The sequence below is a fragment of the Pseudorca crassidens genome, chromosome 12, assembly GCF_039906515.1.
Source record: "Pseudorca crassidens isolate mPseCra1 chromosome 12, mPseCra1.hap1, whole genome shotgun sequence".
In the NCBI taxonomy this organism is placed as follows: Eukaryota; Metazoa; Chordata; class Mammalia; order Artiodactyla; family Delphinidae; genus Pseudorca; species Pseudorca crassidens.
Genome location: NC_090307.1, coordinates 67,592,396 through 67,614,054, shown reverse-complemented (window position 1 = coordinate 67,614,054; position 21,659 = coordinate 67,592,396). Strand labels below are relative to the sequence as shown.

The 21,659-nt window shown below is 50.9% G+C and overlaps 1 protein-coding gene and 1 gene segment (V, D, J or C); both read left to right on the top strand.

Annotated features, from left to right (window-relative positions):
- The first annotated feature begins 6,935 nt into the window (after positions 1–6,935).
- On the top strand, positions 6,936–10,293 carry LOC137204060 (immunoglobulin lambda variable 2-8-like). The segment is given in 3 exon segments: positions 6,936–6,981; positions 7,099–7,405; positions 10,119–10,293. Coding segments are annotated over 3 exon segments (528 nt in total).
- A 2,163-nt stretch (positions 10,294–12,456) lies between these two features.
- The window catches only part of LOC137203623 (immunoglobulin lambda-1 light chain-like), a 65,899-nt gene continuing 56,696 nt past the window's right edge, over positions 12,457–21,659 (top strand). The window contains exons 1-2 of the mRNA XM_067700123.1: positions 12,457–12,529; positions 12,633–12,919. Of these exons, the coding sequence (XP_067556224.1) occupies positions 12,484–12,529; positions 12,633–12,919 (333 nt within the window). The 5' untranslated portion in view covers positions 12,457–12,483. The remainder of the gene's footprint in view (positions 12,530–12,632; positions 12,920–21,659) is intronic.

The following is a 21,659-nucleotide window of genomic DNA, read 5'->3' as shown; positions in this document are numbered from 1 at the left end:
CATGGTGGAGTCACAGGGCTTAACATTATCCGTCCTTAGGCTCCTGGGGACTGGGCCTATGTGCTCATGGTCACCAAGTAGTTCTTCCATCTGGTGGGCATTGCGGGGACTTCACATCTGCAAAACAACTCAGAAAATTTGCATCAAATACTATTATCCAGGTACTTCAGAGAAGAGCTAAAGCAGAGGATATTGGGGATGGCCTGTCCCTGGAAGGCTCCATAGGGTTCTTGTTCGGTTACACACACACACACACACACACACACACCCAGCACCATCACTCCTGGGTGCCCCCGCCCCATTGTACCCGGGAAGGATGCGGGGGTCTGCTCTGTGGGGACCGGGTACTCCTTCTGCATCACCCGCGGGGCCCTGTACCCAGAGGCAGGAGCATAAACCCTGGGATGCAGAGGGAAATTATACCAACTGTCAGCTTTCCTCATAATCAGGAACTAGACATTTCAGATACTGAGACAGTGATAATCTTGGGAAAGACCAATCAGTCCGCCCTGATTCTCTGTCTAGAAAACACACAAAACACACTGGGTCCAGCGTCTCTGTAGACAGAGGAGCCTGACCTCAGCGAGACACCAGCTCTGGGGTGAGGACCTCCCGCTGAGGACAGAGGAGAATCCTCACTTGCACCATGTGGCAGATAGACCTGCCTGAGGAGAGGTCCCTGCGGCTGGGCCCTGAGGTGAACTCTGACCCAGCCCCTCCTCCCAGCCCCTTAAACCCTGGCATCTTCCCTCATTTCCATTAGGGCTCCCTCTATCCTGGCGGACTCTAACTCCTTCTTACATTATTCCTTTTTTTGAACGCTTTTGAGAATTCAGCTTCATCTCATGGGCCCATATTTCCCATCAGTGTACCTATGGGGTTGGTCATTTATCGTGTAGGTTCCCCTGCCCTGGGCTGAGATCTCCTCAAGGTCACTGTCCCTGAGACAAGGTCATGCTGAGACAAGATTAGAGACCCTGCAGGGGTGGGTCTGAGTCACCTGGGGAGGCAGGTGACAATTCCATCCTGATGAGGCTGCAGGACAAAGGACAGGGGCAGGGAGGGGATGAGGAGGGACAGGGTGGCTGGCACTGAGCTGGGAGGAGGAGGAGGAGGAACAAGTGGAGGGTCCCAGGGCTCCTCCTCCGAGCCCTGCAGAGGCAGGGGACGGGGGGCAGGGGCCCGTCCTGCTGACGGGACAGGTGAGGGAGGGGGATGCACACCTCCAGCTCCCCTGTGGTGCCGGGAGGAGACGGGATGGAATCTCTAAGTCACCCCAGCCCCTCGGGCCCCTGTCCTCACCTTCCACCTGCAAAACCCAAAGAGTGGTTTTTGGGATTATTGGCCAACGACGTCTTGACTCAAATAGTGCATGACAGGGACATCCCAGGATGGCCCCATTTCCTGGGCCCTGTAATGGTCAGTGTCCTGAGTAAGGACAACGTGTCACAGAGTTTTCATCTTCTCAGAAGAGCCCTGCTGTACAGGGACGCAGAGACTCTAGGTTCCAGGGCCAGTCTGGGACCTGGGGTGGGGGGCTGGGTGTCAACGACCTGCTCGTGGATTCGATGTGCAGATGCTTCAGAACAAAGAGGTGGGGGCGGGGATGGGACAAGGCTGCAGCTGGGGCTCCCCACAGCCACCCAGCAAACAGCAGGTGTTTCCCCTGGTGGGCCTGTCTCTTTCCCAAACATACAGACCTTGGAGATAGACATCCAGCAGAGGGCGCTGCGGAATGTCCCCTGCACTGAGGTTCCCAGAGACACAGTCCTGTCCCAGCAGAGACCCTGAAGGTGCAGGAGCTCATTGCCTGAGGGACTTCAGCTGGTCTTTCTCTCCCTGCAAACCAGCTACAAACAATTCATGCTCCTGTATATACATGTCATCTATGTGTCAAAACGTTTACATCCCTGAGCTATATTCTCCCCCCAGGATGCAGAACATCTAGTGTCCAGGGCCAGGGCAGAGGGGTGAGACCATCAGGTGCAGGGAGCTGATCTGCATGGAGGCCCCTCCCTCCTCTGGGGGGAGGGGATAAGAGAGGTCTGGGGGAGCAGGCCCAGGGCTGGGGCTCAGAAGGCAGTGTCTGGGGCGTCTCCACCAAGGCCTGGGCTCTGCTCCTTGTCACCCTCCTCACTCAGGACACAGGTGAGGCCTCCAGGGAAGGGACCCCAGGGACATCTGGCTGATCCTGTGTGTCTTTGTTCTCAAGGTGACCTGGTCCCCAGAGCGGGATTTACCAGAGTGTGTTTCTTCCCTTTCCAGGGCATTGGGCCCAGTCTGGCCTGACTCAGCCTCCCTCATTGTCCAGGAATCTGGGACAGACGGTCACCATCTCCTTTGCTGGAACCAGCAATGACATCGGGAAATATAATGCTGTTGGCTGGTACCAACTGCGCCCAGGCACAGCCTCCAAAACCCTGATTTATGAGGTGAATAAAGGGCCCTCAGGGATCCCTGACCGCTTCTCTGGATCCAAGTCTGGGAACACGGCCTCCCTGACCATCCCTGAGCTCCAGGGTGAGGACGAGGCTGATTATTACTGCACCTCATATACAAGTAGTAGCGCTGTGCACAGTGGTCCCAGTTCATGGAGAAGTGGGACTAAAACGTCCTCTGAGCTCATTCATCCCTTCACTCCTAAACTGAGGCTTTCATTTGTTTTTGTTATTATTTTGTAGTAATTAAAAACTTAAATAAAAATTTAAAGGTCTATAAGGAAGTCTTGCAGAACCTTTTCCCAGATTCACTATTTTTTAATACTTTGCAAGATTCGCCTTTCTTATATCCCATTGTCTCTCATTCTCTCTCTGCCTTTGTATGTCTATACGCACACACAGCACACACTCAGGAAAACAAAACATTTATTTTCTGATTCATTTGAGTGTAATTTGTATCTATCAGTAACCAAGCCTTCATGTTCTTTCTACCATAGGCTTCACAATCCATCACATGCGTCATTTTAAGGTGATGGATCCAGTGGTGTTTAATGTATTCACAAGTTTGAACATCCACTAACACTCAATCTTCCAGGATATTTTCATCCCCGGCAAAGGAACTCCTCATCTGTCACCAGGCAATCCCCTTTCCCTGTCACTCCAGCCCTCCAAACATTAATGTACTTCCTGCCTGTTCCAGACTTTTCACACAAATGCCATGATACCCCATGTGGACCTTGGTGTCTGGCTTCTCTCATTCTTTAAAATGTTTTCAATGTTCTTTCCCCTTGAAGCACATATGAGTACTTGATTCCTTCTTATGGTCGAATAATACTGCATCGTCAGCATCGACCTCCTGGTTTGAACATCTGGGTGGACCCAAGCATAAGCACCAGAACTGGGCCATGACCAAGTCTCCTGATGCCAGAAATTTCCCAGTTTTACCACTGAAACCGCCGTGTCCTGGCTGGGACCTCATTGTGGGGCTAATCAGCGTGGATGGTCACTGAGATGTTTAAATTTATGTGTCGCTTTGACTGGTCACAGGGGACTCAGAGGAAGCATCATTTCTGGATGGGGCCGGGCAGGTGTTCCTGGATGAGATGAGCATTTGAATCTGGGGACTCAGTAAATACATTGCCCTCCCCAGTGTGGGTGGGCATCGCCCAATCTGTTGAGGGTCTGTGCAGAGCAAAAGGAAAAGGAAAAAGAACACGTCTGTGTTCTCTTCTCACTGCACGAGCTGGGACATTTCACCTCAACTTCTCCAGCCCTCAGACTGGAATTTACATCACTGGCTCCCCTGGTTCCCAAATCTTTGGACACAAACTGAATTACATCACCAGCATTCCCAGCTTTCAGGCTGAAGAGATAAGCTCCTGGGAGTTCCGTGCTCAATAATCAATAATAATCTCTCTCTCTCAGTATATATATATAACTTACATAAAATTCTTCATTATCCATATGTATATATTTCTTTTGTTTTGTTTCCCTAGAGAACCCTGACTAATACAATCCTCTTACCAGGAAGCTCAATCTTCTCATAACGTTCTCATCATCACTAATTTTTCTAAGCTTTTACCTGTTACTTTCTTTCTTTACTTATAAACACATAGGTCAGTATCATCATGCTTGAATCACCTTGGCTTGAACAGGGTCATACAGGGACCCCCAGCAGCACTGGGTCACAGCACAGGGGGAAGGGGTCTCAGTTACTAGACACTGAACCGTGTCCTTAGTCAGGGTCCCTTGTGTGTAAGTCTGGTGAGACGCTGCAGCTGACCGACAGGTGTGTGTCCTGGTGGAGACGACAGAGGTGGCACAGAGGCCTCTGTTCCGGGATCCCCTGTGGCACCTGTGGGGAGACTTGCTCCCTGAGTGTAAGGGCACCAGCTGGATCTTTACCAAGGGTCAGCTGTGCACAGGGGGTCGGGAGCCACCATGGCCTCTCTGAGTGTCTGCTCTAAAGGTGGGATACAATCTCCTGATGCGAAATTAGTTACTGTTTTTACAACGGGGAAAATTCCCAACAAAGCAGAGGATGCTTCAGTAGGAGCTTCTGGAGCCATCACTGTCCTGGTGTGCAGTGCGTGGAGTATCAGGCTATAGCGGCAGCTTCCTGTGATGCTTCAAATAATTTAACTATATATGAATATAATTCTACAATGATGCGAGAAAAGCCCCTTTGGGTGGAGGTAACATGAAATGGCTTAGCTTTCTCTATGGTCAGGATATCTGCCACTGTTGTTGTTATTCACCGCAACGAGGGATCAGTGTCGCTGGGCTGTTACCTTTATGTGTCCATTGAATTTCTGGGTTAGGTGTCATTAAACTTTTCGGGATATTTTATCTTTCTTTTCTTAAACTGTTGGTATTTAATGAATCCCATATTTAATTTTTCCAGAAAGGTAAGAATTGTAATTGATTTTAGTGATTCTTAATAGGTATATGCTTTTACTTTATTGCCTATCACTCCTATTATGTGTTAGTAGTAATTTCCCTCCTTTAGAGGCAGTCATTCTTATTATATTTCCGTCATGTCTTATTGAGTGGGCCGAAACATCTCAGGAATTTTTAATTCAACCGTGACGGCTGAATCATGAGGGCCCTGAGTTTCTGCTTGTATGAACAAACGTGCAGCAGAGGCAAGACAGCTCCCGTGACCGCGGGGTTTGCTTCTTGCAGGAAGCACTGGACACCTGGAGTGATCACAGGAGGCCTGTCCACAGCAATCCCCAGATATAAAGATCCAAACCGCTGGGTTCTGACCTGGTGTCAGATGCCTGACTGATTGACTTGTGAGAAGATCCTGAACCAGTCCCCCCTTTATTATAATCTCAAAAAAAGTCATCATTAAGTGAATGTCTACATAGTACAGCACATACCTCTGTGAAACACACGCCAAAAATTGTCTCAAATCCAGAGCTAACACCTCCTCGCACACTTTTCCTTTCCCGCCCCCAGAGGCTCCCCTTCACCCACCCCAAGCTCGGCCAGGGCCTCACCCCCTTAGCTCATGGAATGTGGTCGTGTGATATGAACAGTGACACTGAAAACCTTCATCAAAGTATTTGTGTTTCATAAACTCCTAGTCCATTGCCTGAGGGCTCATGTCCATTTCCAACCAGAAAGGACCCGTCATCCTGAGTGTGATATATACTGCAAACTCAGCTCTTTCTCGAAAACCACCCTTGGGGAAGCGTGTCTGTGATGAAGAGCCTTGACTTCAGGAAGGTGCCAGGCTCTGAGGTGAGGGCGTCTCAAAGGCACAAAGGGGAAGACAGGGAAAGTCTCTGTCCCCATGACCCCCGCCCCCAAGGATAGGACCCAGAGCTGGACCCCCAGGCCCCTCCTGACCCAGTCCCTCCTCCAGAGCCCCAGCCCCAGAATCTGCCCCTTGATTCCCTGGGTCATTCTCTGTCTGGACAGAGCTCTCTCTGTGTCTCACATTATCCTTTTTTCTATATTTGAGGATTCAGGCATTTCTCGGGGGCCCGTTTCTCTCCTCGGCATCCTTAACGAGATAGGATGAACTTATATCTCAGGTTCTCTTGGTCCTGAGCCCACTTCCATCCCCCATCACCAACCCTGTGACAAGGCCCTCCTGGGACGAGCAAGGTGACCCCGAGGGGGGCATCTGGGCCTCCTGATTTTGCAGGTGACGTACTTAATTCTGGAGGAAGTCGAGGGAAGGTGAGGCTTGTCTGCAGGGATGGGGGCCTAGCACTGAGCTGGGCAGGGGGAGACCTGGGTGTCCAGCCCTACTCAGCTGTCTCCCTGGGCTCAGCTCTCACAACTGAGGCCACTGGGGGCAGCAGGACCCGGATTTGGGGGAGGTTGTCTGTGTTGTCATTCTGTCCTGTTCAAAATCTCAGCAGCTGCTCCCGAGCCAGGCCTAAGGAGGTCACGAGGGAGGGGTGTCCAATGTCTACCATATCCCATAATTCCTATAGTGGACATGTCAGGGAGCATCTCCAATCTCCAACCACCACAGAGCAGCGGAGAGAGTGACGCCTGAGCACCTTAGCCTAGGGGACTGGGGAGGGCATGAGGGACGAGGAGAGGGTCCTCGGCTCTCCCTGAGTCCCTGGAAGAGGGGTCACGGGATGCCCTCTCCTCCCCAGCATAGATGCCCTGCTCTCCTCCTCCTTGCAAAAGGAGGGGAGTCCTAGGATCCCTCTGCATCCAACATGATCCCCCACAGGAGGAGAGGACACAGCCAGCTGGGCTCCGGGTCCCGGCCTCCGTCACCTTCTCAGTCTGTCCTGAATCAGACAATACATGATAACCTGTTTTAATTTCTCAGGCAGCTCTGCTGTCCAGAGACGCAGACGTTACCAGAATCAAGGGCTAGAGCAGAGGTGGTGAGGACAGGCAGTGCAGGGAGCAGATTTGCATGGAGGCCCCTCCCTCCTCTGGGGGGAGGGGATAAGAGAGGTCTGGGGGACCAGGCCCAGGACTGGGGGCTCAGAAGGCAGCGTCTGGGGCGTCTCCACCATGGCCTGGGCTCTGCTCCTTGTCACCCTCCTCACTCAGGACACAGGTGAGGCCTCCAGGGAAGGGATCCCAGGGACATCTGGCTGATCCTTTGTATCTTTGTCCTCAGTGTGACCTGGGCCCCAGCACTGAACTGACCAGAGTGTGTTTCTCTTCTTTCCAGGGTCCTAGGCCCAGTCTGGCCTGACTCAGCCTACCTCAGTGTCCGGGAATCCGGGACAGACGGTCACCATCTCTTGTGCTGGAACCAGCAGTGACATCGGGGGTTATAGCTATGTCAGCTGGTACCAACAGCTCCCAGGCACGGCCCCCAAGACCTTGATTTATGAGGTCAATAAACGACCGTCAGTGATCCCTGATCGCTTCTCTGGCTCCAAGTCTGGCAACACGGCCTCGCTGACCATCTCTGGGCTCCAGGCGGAGGACGAGGCTGATTATTACTGTAGTTCATATAGAAGTGGTTACACTGTGCACCGTGGTCCAAGTTCAGGGGAAGTAGAACAAAAACCTGCCCTGAGCTCACAGGCTCCCTGTTGCTGTGACTCTGCTGGTTCCTAATCTACATCTGTGGTTGAAGCATCATCAGCTGAGAGGAGATCTGAGGACCCTGCAGAGGGATGACGAGAAAGAACAACGAGTGGTTTTCATGTTTGTTGTCCTTCCTGTTTGACCTGCATCTGAGTGGGCTGAGCCTGGGAGGGTTGGGGACACAGTCTGGGTCTCAGCTTTGTCCCCTCTCCTGGCACTGGTGAATCCTGTCCGGGGACAGCCCTGCAGGATGGTGGTCTCCCCGATATGATGGGCTCTTTGAAATGTGGCTCCAGAATGGAAGGTGGGCTGGAGGGCATGTCCCGTATTCCTCAGTGATGTCAAGGTCACGTGTTTCCATGGGGACCAGTGCAGTTTCCAGGTGGAATCCCAGCATATCTAAGACCCGTGAGAATTAATTGAAAAACTGCGCGAGTGTTGTGGGTTCAATGTTATTTTTTCTTGAACAGTTTTGTAACGCAACCATTACTGAAATTAAATTATGTGAATCGAATAGTTTGCTTTTAATTTGTTTTTGTTTGTTTGGGTTTTTTTTTTTTTTTTTGGCCACGCCACGTGGCATGTGGGATATTAGTTCCCTGACTAGGGATGGAACCCCTACGCCCTGCAACAGAAGGTCTAATTCTTAACCACTGGACAGCAAGGTATGTCCCGAATTCAATAGTTTAGATGAAAAACAAAGTACATGGGTTGGATTGCTCAGGACACATCATCCCCACAGTAACAAGTGACGAGGAACATTTGATAGCTGTGTGTTCAGGCATCCAGGACTGGAGAGCAGCTCTTTCTTGTGGTCCTGGCTCCTGGCTCTCATGAAGTTGGAGTCGTGTGTCAGTTGGGTTGATTTCATTAAGATCCTCTAACTTTGGAAGACCCCTCCTATGTGACTAACTCCATACTGGTCCTGTGTACACTTTTCTTATCCAAATCATTTTCCTGATAAATCTGATTTATTTTATTTTATTTTTATACATTTATTTATTTTTAAAATTTATTTATTTTTGGCTGTGTTGGGTGTTTGTTGCTGCGCAGGGGCTCTCTCTAGTTGCGGCAAGCGGGGGCTACTCTTCGCTGCGGGGGGCGGTTCTCACTGCGGTGGCTTCTCTTGTTGCGGAGCACAGGCTCTAGGCGAGTGGGTTCAGTAGTTGTGGCGCACGGGCTTAGCTGCTCTGCGGCATGTGGGATCTTCCCAGACCAGGGCTCGAACCCGTGTCCCCTGCCTTGGCAGGCGGATTGTTAACCACTGTGCCGCTAAGGAAGTCCCAATCTGATTTATTTTAACCCAGCCAATTAGGCTCCGTATTTTCTAAGTGTATGCTAGTCTCAATCTGAAGAATCTTTTGTCTTTATCACAACATTTTACATTTGACCAGAATCATTGGTCTTTCTAACTATCTTGTCAAAGATCAGGTATAGTGTAGAAAATATTTAGCCTGAGCTGTGATATCAATTATTCCTCTGAATATGCTAATCTTGAGCTTGTAGTTTAAATAATCCAGTCCAGGTAATTATAGGCAGATGTGTCTGTTTGTGCATGAGAATCTGACCAAAGGTCACCTTAGGTCCACACATGGACCACTCCCGGCTTCTGTTCTCACTTCAGGTTCCAGATGCTCAGTCACTGAGCAGGACATGGATGAGTTTGCAAGAGCACGATGGTGATACACACTAAATCAAGGGGATGTTTTACGCCCTTCTCCTTATGAGAAAACTTCTGGACAAGTTTTGACCCAATATTTTAGGTGGATTTGGAAAGATATGTTTGACCAAGAAAATAGCTGCTTTCTGTGATAGATGATATTTTGATTCTCAGTCTCAAGGTAACGAAAATCTCAGAACACAAAGCAACAGACTCAAGTCAAAAGCATCTCTTGCCATATTGTACCACATTCGATGTGATGCCCAAACACTGTTCTAGACAGCATGCCGGTACCCAGCTGTGGAATGAAGGTGTATCTTGTTTTGTCTCCTTATCCTAGAAGTGAGAACAGGAGCCCTAGCTCAGGTCGGGGGTGGGGTGGACAGAGAGGAATTTCCCTCAGAGTCCACAGTGAATGAGGGATCTGCACCACAAATGTCAAGGGATTTCCAATGGATTACCTTTTCTGGATCAGTGATGAAGAATCTCTGAGAATTCAGGGCTTCCCTGGTGGCGCAGTGGTTGAGGGTCCGCCTGCTGATGCAGGGACATGGGTTCGTGCCCCGGTCCGGGAAGATCCCACATGCCGCGGAGCGGCTGGGCCCGTGAGCCACGGCCGCTGAGCCTGTGCATCCGGAGCCTGTGCTCCGCAACGAGAGAGGCCACAGCAGTGAGAGGCCCGTGTAACACACACAAAAAAAAGAATCGCTGAGAATTCAATTTTTTTTTAAATCTGAATTTCTAGGCATGAATCCATCCATAATCTTTGCTGTTGTAACATGTGCAATGCAGAATAATACTCCTGGGGATCCAATAAGAATTACAGTCAAAAGTGGGTAAACAAAGAACTTTCCTGCAGGTGGTTTGCTTTGCTTATTTCCCCACTGCAAACATTTGGAATATTGAAAGGATAAACAAAGAAGGACTAAGTGGACGTTAGCCTGTGTTATGGAGAAAGAAGGGCTGGACTATTTGGGTATTTTCTCCTTAATGAGGACAAAACACGTGCTAACTGGTAAAGGATTCCCTCCTGCTATTGGGGATCGCCCCACCATAGAGGCGGGGTGGTGGCCTGAGGCTCTTGTGGGAGCTGTGGCAGCCCTTGAGATCCAGGAGGCAGAGGCTCCAGACCATCTTCCAGGGCTGGGGGGAGAATGTGGCTGCATATAGGGCCCCTGCCTTCGGATCAAGAAGCCACAGAAAGAAACCAAGAGTGGTGTAGACAGGAGCCCACACTGAAAATTAGGAGAGCAGGAGTTCCAGTGTGGACCTGATCTTCCTCTCACTGGAGCTTGTTCCGGGGGTGGTGGAGAGCTGAGGTGAGTTCCAGTGCTCGGGACCTCGTGATTCCCTGGGTGGTCCTGGGGTGTCCACGGAGGGGTGGAGTTTAGTACAAACTCTGAATCTCATGATGACTTTACGCCCCGGGTGCAGAGGGTAGGAGATGGAGGGAAACCCCAGACCCTGGGTTTGCTGCTTGTTTTCTCAGATCGTCCTGTGTCGAGTGTCCCCAAGACCACAGGCAGCTATTTGTGTCACAAAGAAGACCCCTAGGACTCAGTAGAGAGTCGTCCTAATGGCTGTGATTTCCTTCAGTGAATGGAGACCAAGCAAAATCCGCAAAGGGCCATATGGTGGATGAGGTGAAATACGAAGAAACCAGGAGAAGTTTCCAGGAGGCCTTTCCCAGATGAGGGACGGGCTTCATCAGCAGAATCAAATGACGACAACGTGTATGAAGAATTGTCCCCCAGGGAGCCTCATCAGACCCACAAGACTCTTACTGGAGGCTGGTCTCCTAGGCATCCTGTGCCTGGCATCTACCGAAATTCCAGATTCCCGCTGGGGAGCAGGTCAGGGCTTCAGAATAAACCATAAGGTTGCAGGAAAGTGGAGACTAGGGGGTCATTCTTCTTGGGGAATGGCCTAAACCTTCCTGAAATCTAATCACAACACACAAACCAAGGGCGAGTCTTGTGGGCAGGTCTATCTAAGGACACTAGTCTCAGGCTGTGGGGTAACTCTGATGTGCACAGATCCTACGTGTATTCCTGCGCCTGAGTGCAGGTCCTGGATCCAAGGGAAGCCCAACATCTCACCATCAGGTCCAGGCTATGTTCTATCGCAGGATGTGCTCTGTCTCTGTGAAGAAACACACACACAGCCCCACACAAATACAGACAGACAGACACACACACACACACCCAGCGCCATCACTCCTGGGTCCCCTCCACAGTATCCAGGAAAGAAGCAGGAATCTGTTCTGTGGAGACCTAGAGCTCCTTCTGCATCACCCCCGGGGCCCTGTGCCCAGAGGCAGGAGCATAAACCCTGGGATGCAAAGGACAATTACACCAATTGTCAACTTTCCTCGTAATCAGGAACTAGACATTTCAGATACTGAGAAAGTGACAATCTTGGGAACCACCAGTCAGCCCTGATTCTCTGTCTAGAAAACACAATGGGTCCAGCATCTGGACACAGGTGTCTGATCTTAGGGAGGCGCCAGCTCTAGGGTGAGCCCATGCAGTGGATGAAGAGGGACAGGGTCACTGGTGCTGGGCTGGGAGGAGGAGGAGGAGGAACAAGTTGTGGGGGGTCAGAGCTGGGAGCTCAGCCCCACTCAGCTGCCTCCCTGGGGCTTGGTCATCCCCATCTAAGGCCACCAGGAGGCAGCAAGGGCCTGGGTTTGGGGGGGTTCTAGTCTGGTTTCCTGACCTGTATGAAGCCCCCAGGTGCTGCCTCCTGAGCCCCTAAAGGAGAGTGTGGGGTCAGCGTCCTCAATCTGTTCTGCTGCATAAGCCCTTTGCTAGGAAGGCCAATAAAGGTCCCAGGGCCCCTCCTCCGAGCCCTGCAGAGGCAGGGGACGGGGGGCAGGAGCCCCGTCCTGCTGAGGGGACAGGTGAGGGAGGGGGATGCACACCCCCAGCTCCCCTGTGGTGCCGGGAGGAGACAGGATGGAATCTCTAAGTCACCCCAGCCCCTCGGGCCCCTGTCCTCACCTTCCACCCGCAAAACCCAAAGAGTGGTTTTCGGGATTATTGGCCAACTACGTCTTGGCTCAAATAGTGCATGACAGGGACATCCCAGGATGGCCCCATTTCCTGGGCCCTGTAGTGGTCAGTGTCCTGACTAAGGACAACGTGTCACAGAGTTTTCATCCTCTCAGATGAGCCCTGCTGTCCATGGATGCCTCCAGAGCCAGGTCAGAGGGGTGAGGAGAGAGTGAGCAAGGGCAGGTGCAGGAAGCTGATTTGCATGGAGGCCCCTCCCTCCTCTGAGGGGGAGGGGATAAGAGAGGTCTGGGGGAGCAGGCCGAGGGCTGGGGGCTCAGAAGGCAGCGTCTGGGGCGTCTCCACCATGGCTTGGGCTCTGCTCCTTGTCACCCTCCTCACTCAGGACACAGGTGAGGCCTCCAGGGAAGGGACCCCAGGGACATCTGACTGATCCTTTGTGTCTTTGTCCTCAGGGTGACAGAACTGACCAGAGTGTGTTTCTCCTCTTTCCAGGATCCTGGGCCCAGTCTGGCCCGACTCAGCCTCCCTCAGTGTCCGGGAATCCGGGACAGACGGTCACCATCTCTTGTGCTGGAACCAGCAGTTATGTCGGCTGGTACCAACAGCTCCCAGGCATGGCCCCCAAAACCCTGATTTATGATAACAATAAACGGCCTTCAGGGATCCCTGATCGCTTCTCTGGCTCCAAGTCTGGCAACACGGCCTCCCTGACCATCTCTGGGCTCCAGGCTGAGGACGAGGCCGTTTATTACTGTAGTTCATATGCAGGTAGTTATGCTGTGCACAGTGGTCCAAGTTCATGGGGAACTGAGACAAATATCTCCTCTGAGATCACTCAGCCTTTCACTCCTAAACTGAGGTTTTCATTTGCTTTTGTTATTAGTTTATTTAGAAGCAATTATGAACTTAAACAAAAATGTATAGTTTACATAGAGAACTGCTGCATAACCTTTTTCCAGATTCACGAATTTTAAATACTTTGCCATAATGGCTTTTCTTATATCCCATTTTCTCTCATTCCCTCTCTGCCTTTGTACGTCTCTACGCACACACATCCATACGCACACACAGCACACACTCAGGAACACAAAGCATTTATTTTCTGAATCATTTGAGAGTAATTTGTATCTATCAGCAACCAAGTCTGTGTATTTTTTCTCACATAGGATTCATAATCCATAACATACATCCTTTTAAGGTGATGGATCCAGTGGTTTTTAATAGAGTCACAGGTTTGAACATCCACTAACACTCAGTCTTCCAGGATATCTTTCATCCTCATAAAAGGAACACCTCATCCGTCACTAGTCAATCCCCTTTCCTTAGTCCCTCCAGCTCTCAACCCATTTTTTTAATAGATTTATTTATTTTATTTATTTACTTTTGGCTGCGTTGGGTCTTCATTGCTGTGCATGGGCTTTCTCTAGTTGTGGCGAGCGGGGGCTACTCTTCGTTGCGGTGTGCAGGCTTCTCATTGCGGTGGCTTCTCTTGTTGCAGAGCACGGGCTGTAGGCGTGCGGGCTTTCGTAGTTGTGGCACATGGTCCCTAGAGCGCGCGGGCTTCAGTAGTCGCAGCACGTGGGCTCAGTAGTTGTGGCTCGCAAGCTCTAGAGCGCAGGTTCAGTAGTTGTGGTGCACGGGCTTAGCTGCTCTGCGGCATGTGGGATTTTCCCAGACCAGGGCTCGAACCAGCTTTCTCAGCTTTCTAGGTGTAGAGAGTGGCTCCTGGGACTTCCCTGCTCAATAATCAATACTAATCTCTCTCTCGCTCTCTCCCTATGTATATATATTCCTTACAAAAAATTCTTCTTTATTTATATGTATATTTTTTTATTTGTTTTGTTTCCCTAGAGAACCTTGACTAATACAGTCCTCTTACCAGGAAACTCAATCTTCTCATAATGTTCTCATCATAATTATTTTTTCTAAGCTTTTACCTGTTACCTTCTTTCTTTCTCTATAAACACATAGGTCAGTATCAGCATGCTTGAATCACCTTGGCTGGAACAAGGTCATACAGGGACCCCCAGCAGCTGGGTCACAGCACAGGGAGAGGGGTCTCAGCTACTGGACACCAAACAATGTCCTGAGTCAGGTCCCCTTGTGTGTAAGGCTGGTGAGAGGCTACACCTGCCCTACAGGTGTGTGTCCTGGTGGAGACGACAGAGGTGGCACAGAGGCCACTGTCTCAGGATCCTCTGTGGCACCTGCGGGAAGACTTGCTCCCTGACTGTAAGGGCATCAATGGGATCTTTACCAAGAGTCACCTGTGCACAGGCAGCAGGAGCCACCGTGGCCTCTACACGTTTCTCCTGTAAAGGTGGGAGCACACTCTCCAGCTGAGAAATTGGTCACGTTTTTACAACATGGAGAATTTCCAACAAAACCACAAGGCAGATGTGGAGAGCAGAGGATGCTCCAATAGGAGATTGCTGGAGCCACAACCGTCCAGGTGTGCGATGTGTGGCGTCTCAGGCTGTAGTGGCAGCTTCCTGTGAAGCTTCAAATAATTATACTATATTTGAATATATGAATATATTTCTACAATGATGAGAGGAATGTCACTTTGGGTGGAGGTAACATGAAATGGTTTAGCTGTCCCTATGGTCAGGGTATCTGCCAGGGTTGTTATTATTCACGGAAACGAGGGATCAGCATCGCTGTCCTGGTACCTTCCTGTGTCCATTGAATTTGGGTCAGATGTCATTAAACTTTTCTGGCTGTTATGACGTTCTTTTCATAAATGTTGGTATTTAATGAAACCCATATTTATTTTTTTCCAGAAAGGTAAGAATCCAGTAATTGATGTTAGTGATTCTTTTTTTTTTTGGGTGTGTGTGTGTGTGTGTGTGTGTGTGTCTTTGTAAGTATTTCTCTTTATTTTTTTTATAGAAGATTATAGACTATATGAAGGCTTGAGTCGCTTGGAAATACCTTGCCCATATTTGACACTCAATAAGTAATTGTTGAATGAATAATTTGCTTTCTTTGTTTTTGTTTTTGTTTTGCGGTACGTGGGCCTCTCACTGTTGTGGCCTCTCCCGTTGCGGAGCACAGGCTCCGGACGCGCAGGCTCAGCGGCCATGGCTCACGGGCCCAGCCGCTCCGTGGCATGTGGGATCTTCCCGGACCGGGGCACGAACCCGTGTCCCCTGCATCGGCAGGCGGACTCTCAACCACTGCGCCACCAGGGAAGCCCGATTTTAGTGATTCTTAATAGGTATATGCTTTTACTTTATTGCCTATCACTCCTATTATGTGTTAGTAGTAATTTCCCTCCTTTAGAGGCAGTCATTCTTATTATATTTCCGTCATGTCTTATTGAGTGGGCGCAAACATCTCAGGAATTTTTAATTCAACCGTGACGCCCGAATCATGAGGGGCCCTGAGTTGCTGCTTGTATGAACAAACGTGCAGCAGAGGCAAGACAGCTCCCGTGACCGCGGGGTTTGCTTCTTGCAGGAAGCACTGGACACCTGGAGTGATCACAGGAGGCCTGTCCACAGCACTCCCCAGATATAAAGATCCAAACCGCTGGGTTCTGACCTGGTGTCAGATGCCTGATTGATTGACTTGTGAGAAGGTCCTGAACCATTCCCCGCTTTATTATAATCTCAAAAAAAGTCATCGTTAAACGAATGTCTACATAGTACAGCATATACCTCTGTGAAACACACACCAACGATTGTCTCAAATCCAGAGCTAACACTTCCCAACACACCTTTCCTTTCCCGTCCCCAGAAGCTCCCCTTCACCCACCCCAAGCTCAGCCAGGGCCTCACCTCCTTAGCTCCTGGAATGTGGTCGTGTGATATGAACAGTGACACTAAAATCCTTCATCACAATATTCGTGTTCCATAAACTGCTAGTCCATTGCCTGAGGGCTCATGTCCATTTCCAACCAGAAAGGACCCGTCATCCTGAGTGTAATATAGACTGCAAACTCATCTCTTTCTGGAAAAACACCCTTGGGGAAGTGTGTCTGTGATGAAGAGCCTTGACCTCAGGAAGGTGCCAGGCTCTGAGGTGAGGGCGTCTCAAGGGCACAAAGGGAAGACAGAGAATGTCCGTGTCCCCAAGAACTGACCCCTCCTGTGGAGAAGACCCAGAGCTGGACCCCCAGGCCCCTCCTGACCCGGTCCCTCTTTCAGAGCCTCAGCCCCAGAATCTCCCCCTTGATTCCCTGGGTCATTCTCTATCTGGACGGAGCTCTCCCTCTGTCTCACGTTATCCTTATTTTGTCTACATTTAAGGATTCTGGCATCTTCTCGGGGGCCTGTTTCTCTCATCTGCATCCCTAACGGGACTGGATTAATTTATGTCTCAGGTTCCCTCATCCCTGAGCCCATGTCCACCTCCCATGTGACAAGGCCATCCTGGGGCGAGCAAGGTGACCCCGAGGGGGGCATTTTGGCTTCCTGATTTTGCAGGTGATGTACCTCATTCTGGAGGAAGTTGAGGGAAGGTGAGGCTTGTCTGCTTGCATGGGGGCCTGGCACTGAGCTGGGGAGTGGGAGGGGAGGCCTGGGTGTCCAGCCCTCACTCATCTGTCTCCCTGGGCTCAGCTCTCACCACTGAGGCCAACGGGAGGCAGCAGGGCCCAGATTTAGGGGAGGTTGTCTGTGCTGTCATCCTGTCCTGTCCAAAGGCCCAGCAGCTTCTTCCAAGCCAGTCCTAAGGGGGTCATGAGGAAGGGGTGTCCAATATCTCCCGTATCCCATAACCACTCTACTGGACATGCCAGGGAGCATCTCCAACCTCAACCACCACAGAGCAGCGGAGAGGGTGACGCATTGGCACCTTAGACTAGGGGACTGGGGAGGGCATGAGGGACAAGGCAAGTATCCCTGGCACTGCCTGGGTCCCTGGAAGAGGGGTCACTGGATGTCCCCTCCTCCGCAGCATAGATGCCCTGCTCCCCTTGTCCAGCAGAAGGAGGGGAGTTCTTGCTTCCCTCTGTATCCACCACGACCCCCCACAGGAGGAGAGGACACAGCCAGCTGGGCTCCATGTTCTGGGCTCTGTCACCTTCTCAGTCTGTCCGGAATCAGAAAATACATGACAGTCCATTTTAATCTCTCAGGCAGCTGTGCTGTCCAGGGACTCAGACGTTCCCAGAATCAAGGGCCACAGTAGAGGCGGTGCGGAAGGGCAGGTGCAAGAAGCTGATTCGCATGGAGTCCCCTCCCTCCTCTGTGGGATAGGGGATACGAGAGGTCTGGGGGACCTGTCCCAGGGCTGGGGGCTCAGAAGGCAGCGTCTGGGGCGTCTCTGCCATGGCCTGGGCTCTGCTTCTTGTCACCCTCCTCACTCAGGACACAGGTGAGGCCTCCAGGGAAGGGACCCCATGGACATCTGACTGATTTTTTGGGTCTTTGTCCTCAGGGTGACCTGGGTCTAGTATGGAACTGACCAGAGTGTGTTTCTCCTCTTTCCAGGGTACTGGGCGCATTGCGCCTTGACTCAGCCTCCCTCAGTGTCTGGGAATCCGGGACAGATGGTCACCCATCTCTTATGCTGGAACCAGCAGTGATAGCAGGGGTAGCAATTATGTTAGCTCTTAACAACAGCGCCCGGGCACGGCCCCCAAAACCTTGATTTATCAGGTCAGTAAGTGGCCCGCAGTGATCCCTGATCGCTTCTCTGGCTCCAAGTCTGGGAACACGGCCTCCCTGACCATCTCTGGCCTCTAGGCTGAAGACGAGGCTGATTATTACTGTAGCTCAGCTACAAGGAGGAACAGTTTGCACAGTGGTCCAAGTTCATGGGGAAGTGAGACCAAAATGTCCCTGAGTCCACAGTCTCCCTATTGCTCTGAAGATGCTTCTCCTCCCTGAGCTGCCAGCCTCATGCAGCTCGGCCGTGAGAGGTCAGTGGTCTCTGAGCTCCTCCCTCTGCCTACAGTGGAGGCGGTGGGAAATATGATCTTGGGGTTATTGTCTTGGGATGGTAACCACTTCCTCATCCTGTGTGATGTGCCACTCTTGCCAGCTCTTCCACAGCAGTGTGATGGTTAATTTTATGTGTCTATTTGCCTAAGAGATGCCCATACTGCGGTTAAAACATTATTTCTTGGTGTCTGTGAGGATGTCTCAGGAGGAGGATATTGGCATTTGAGTCCACAGACTGAGTAGAGAAGATCACTGGTGTGGTGCAGTGGGCACTGTCCTTGAGTTGAGGGCCTGAATAGAACAAAAAGGGAGAGGAAGGGGACGTTTGCTCTCTCCTCGTCATCAGAGGCATCACCTTCTCCTGACCCTGGACATTGGCACTGCTGCTTCTTCAGCTTTCAATCTCGGACCAGGACTTACAGCCTCGACCCCGATTCACAGGCCTCTGGACTCAGACTGAATTATATCACTGGCTTTCCTGGTTCCTCAGCTTGCTGATAGATTGTGAGACACCTTCAACTTCCATTATGGTGTGAATCAATTCCTATAATAAATTATATATATATTTTCCTGTTTCTCTGGAGCCATGTGACTAATCCCAATTTTGGTACCCGGAGTGCTTCGAGAACAATAGAATTTTAAGGATAATTTTTCTCAATTGATTCTAAGGTTTCTGGAATTGGCTGTCTAATCTGGTTCTACTGAATGGTGCTAATGGCTATTTCCATTAGTACAGAGAGCACAGCTTGTGTATGTCATGAACTGTTCATTGGAATGAGAAAAATCCCTGCTTTGGATTCTTCTAAGCAACCACTTGTAAGAATCGAGGAGCTGATGACCCTGTATATGATATTTTGGAACGTTCTGGGAACCCTACAGAATATCATGACGTTGGTATCTGCTCGGAATGTTGCTGGATAGAGTAGGGAGAGAAAAAGATGAGCTTAGTGATTCAAGATCCCATCCCAAGGGCCGCACAAGTGACATGTGAGCTTTCCGGAGTGCCCTGGAGGAGAGCCTCATCTTGTGCAGCACCTGGACTGAAATAGCTGAAAAGCCAACCCAGACCCTCCTCCTTCAATTGGCTACATTCCAGCAAAGTTGAGTCCCAGCCTTGTAGTGAAGAAGGCGGTTGGGAAAGAACCGGATCCTGCAGCTTGGGTGGGGATGTGTGGGAGGACCTGAGGGACCTGGGGACATTGAGCCCCTCAATTCTCATGTGTCTTCTTTGCCTGTGGAAGGCGCCTCCGCACCCCCAGTGGTACAGGTCTTTCCACATCTGTCTGGGGCAATTGACTCTGCATTGCCCAAGGAAAAGGTCACGGCTGCCCTGAGGAAGCTGCCACGTGAGGCTGTGCTGATTCTCCTCAGGACCCCCCGCCCCCATTGCCCCTCTTTGCTTCTGGACCAACAATTAGACTCGGGTCCCAGCAATTTTCTAAGATGAGAATATAGTGTGAGCCTCGAGAGGGGCACTGCACTCCAAGAATTGCTTGGTTCTCCTAATTCACACAGACAGAAATCCCCAGAACACGTTGGGAAGGGATTCGAGGGTGGGGGGCAGTGGTGGGAGAAACATCAAGCCGGGTCAGCTGGATTTGTGATCTGGGCTCACTCCACAGAGACTCTGCGTTTCATGTTCCCTGCAGCTCGGGGAGGTAGAAAGAGCCTCAGCACTTTGCAGGTTGGCTGGTGGACGCAGAATCCAAGATGGCCTCTAGTGAGTGAACTAGAGAAGCCAGACCTGCCTGGAGACAAAGGGATTCAAAAGGTAATGAGATTGGAGCATCCTTGAATGGCCCTGTGCTCACTCTTCTCCAAGCCAGAACTTAGAGTGGGACCTGTAGCCCCTTAGCTGCAAATCCTAAATGCAACGGGAGGAGCTGGATCCTGGGTGGCCGGGGCCAAGGGGTGGGCCTCCCCTACCAAGGGCAAGGCTACCGTCATGGCCAGTGGAGCCAAAGCAGCAACGAGAAGAGTCTGATGTGTGCAGATCTCTGTCATTGGCTTGTTAATCGTGGTATTTCTGGAACTGAAAAAGGTAGAAGCCTGCTAAATTCCTACTTGGTCAAAAAAAATTCTAGGTCAAGTGAAAAAATTATAAAAATTTTTTCAAATTATTAAAATTCCCCCAAACGCTCATTTTAGGCCCACTGAGAAGACTCTCGGGACTCAGTAGGGAGTCAACCACATGGCTGTGATTTCCTTCAGTGAAAGGAGAGAAAGGAAAATCAGCAAAGGGCAATGGTGGATGAGGTCAAGTCCGAGGGCACCAGGAGAATCTTCCCGGACGCCTTTCCGAGGGACGGGCTTCATCTCCAGCGTCAAATGGTGACAATGTGTGTGAAGAATTGTATCACAGGGAAACTCATCAGACCAACAAGGCTCTTACCAGGGGCTGGTTTCCTAGGCATCTCCTGTCTGGCATCTGCGGACATTCTAGACCCTTGAGGGTTTTAGCAAAGCGTTTTTAAAGGCCAGGAGAGAGGTGGTCACAGGGTACATGATCAGCGTGTGCACAGTTCTCTGATTGGCTGATGGTGAAGCAGCATGGTGGAGTCACAGGGCTTAACATTATCCGTCCTTAGGCTCCTGGGGACTGGGCCTATGTGCTCATGGTCACCAAGTAGTTCTTCCATCTGGTGGGCATTGCGGGGACTTCACATCTGCAAAACAACTCAGAAAATTTGCATCAAATACTATTATCCAGGTACTTCAGAGAAGAGCTAAAGCAGAGGATATTGGGGATGGCCTGTCCCTGGAAGGCTCCATAGGGGTCTTGTTCGGTTACACACACACACACACACACACACACACACACACACACAGACACCCAGCACCATCACTCCTGGGTGCCCCCGCCCCATTGTACCCGGGAAGGATGCGGGGGTCTGCTCTGTGGGGACCGGGTACTCCATCTGCATCACTCGCGGGGCCCTGTGCCCAGAGGCAGGAGCATAAACCCTGGGATGCAGAGGGAAATTATACCAACTGTCAGCTTTCCTCATAATCAGGAACTAGACATTTCAGATACTGAGACAGTGATAATCTTGGGAAAGACCAGTCAGTCCGCCCTGATTCTCTGTCTAGAAAACACAAAACACGCTGGGTCCAGCGTCTCTGTAGACAGAGGAGCCTGACCTCAGTGAGACACCAGCTCTGGGGTGAGGACCTCCCTCTGAGGACAGAGGAGAATCCTCACTTGCACCATGTGGCAGATTGACCTGCCTGAGGAGAGGTCCCTGCGGCTGGGCCCTGAGGTGAACTCTGACCCAGCCCCTCCTCCCAGCCCCTTAAACCCTGGCATCTTCCCTCATTTCCATTAGGGCTCCCTCCATCCTGGCGGGCTCTAACTCCTTCTTACATTATTCCTTTTTTTGAACGCTTTTGAGAATTCAGCTTCATCTCATGGGCCCATATTTCCCATCAGTGTACCTATGGGGGTGGAGTCATTTATCGTGTACTTCCCCTGCCCTGATGTGAGATCTCCTGAAGGTCACTGTCCCTGAGACAAGGTCATGCTGAGACAAGATTAGAGACCCTGCAGGGGTGGGTCTGAGTCACCTGGGGAGGCAGGTGACAATTCCATCCTGATGAGGCTGCAGGACAAAGGACAGGGGCAGGGAGG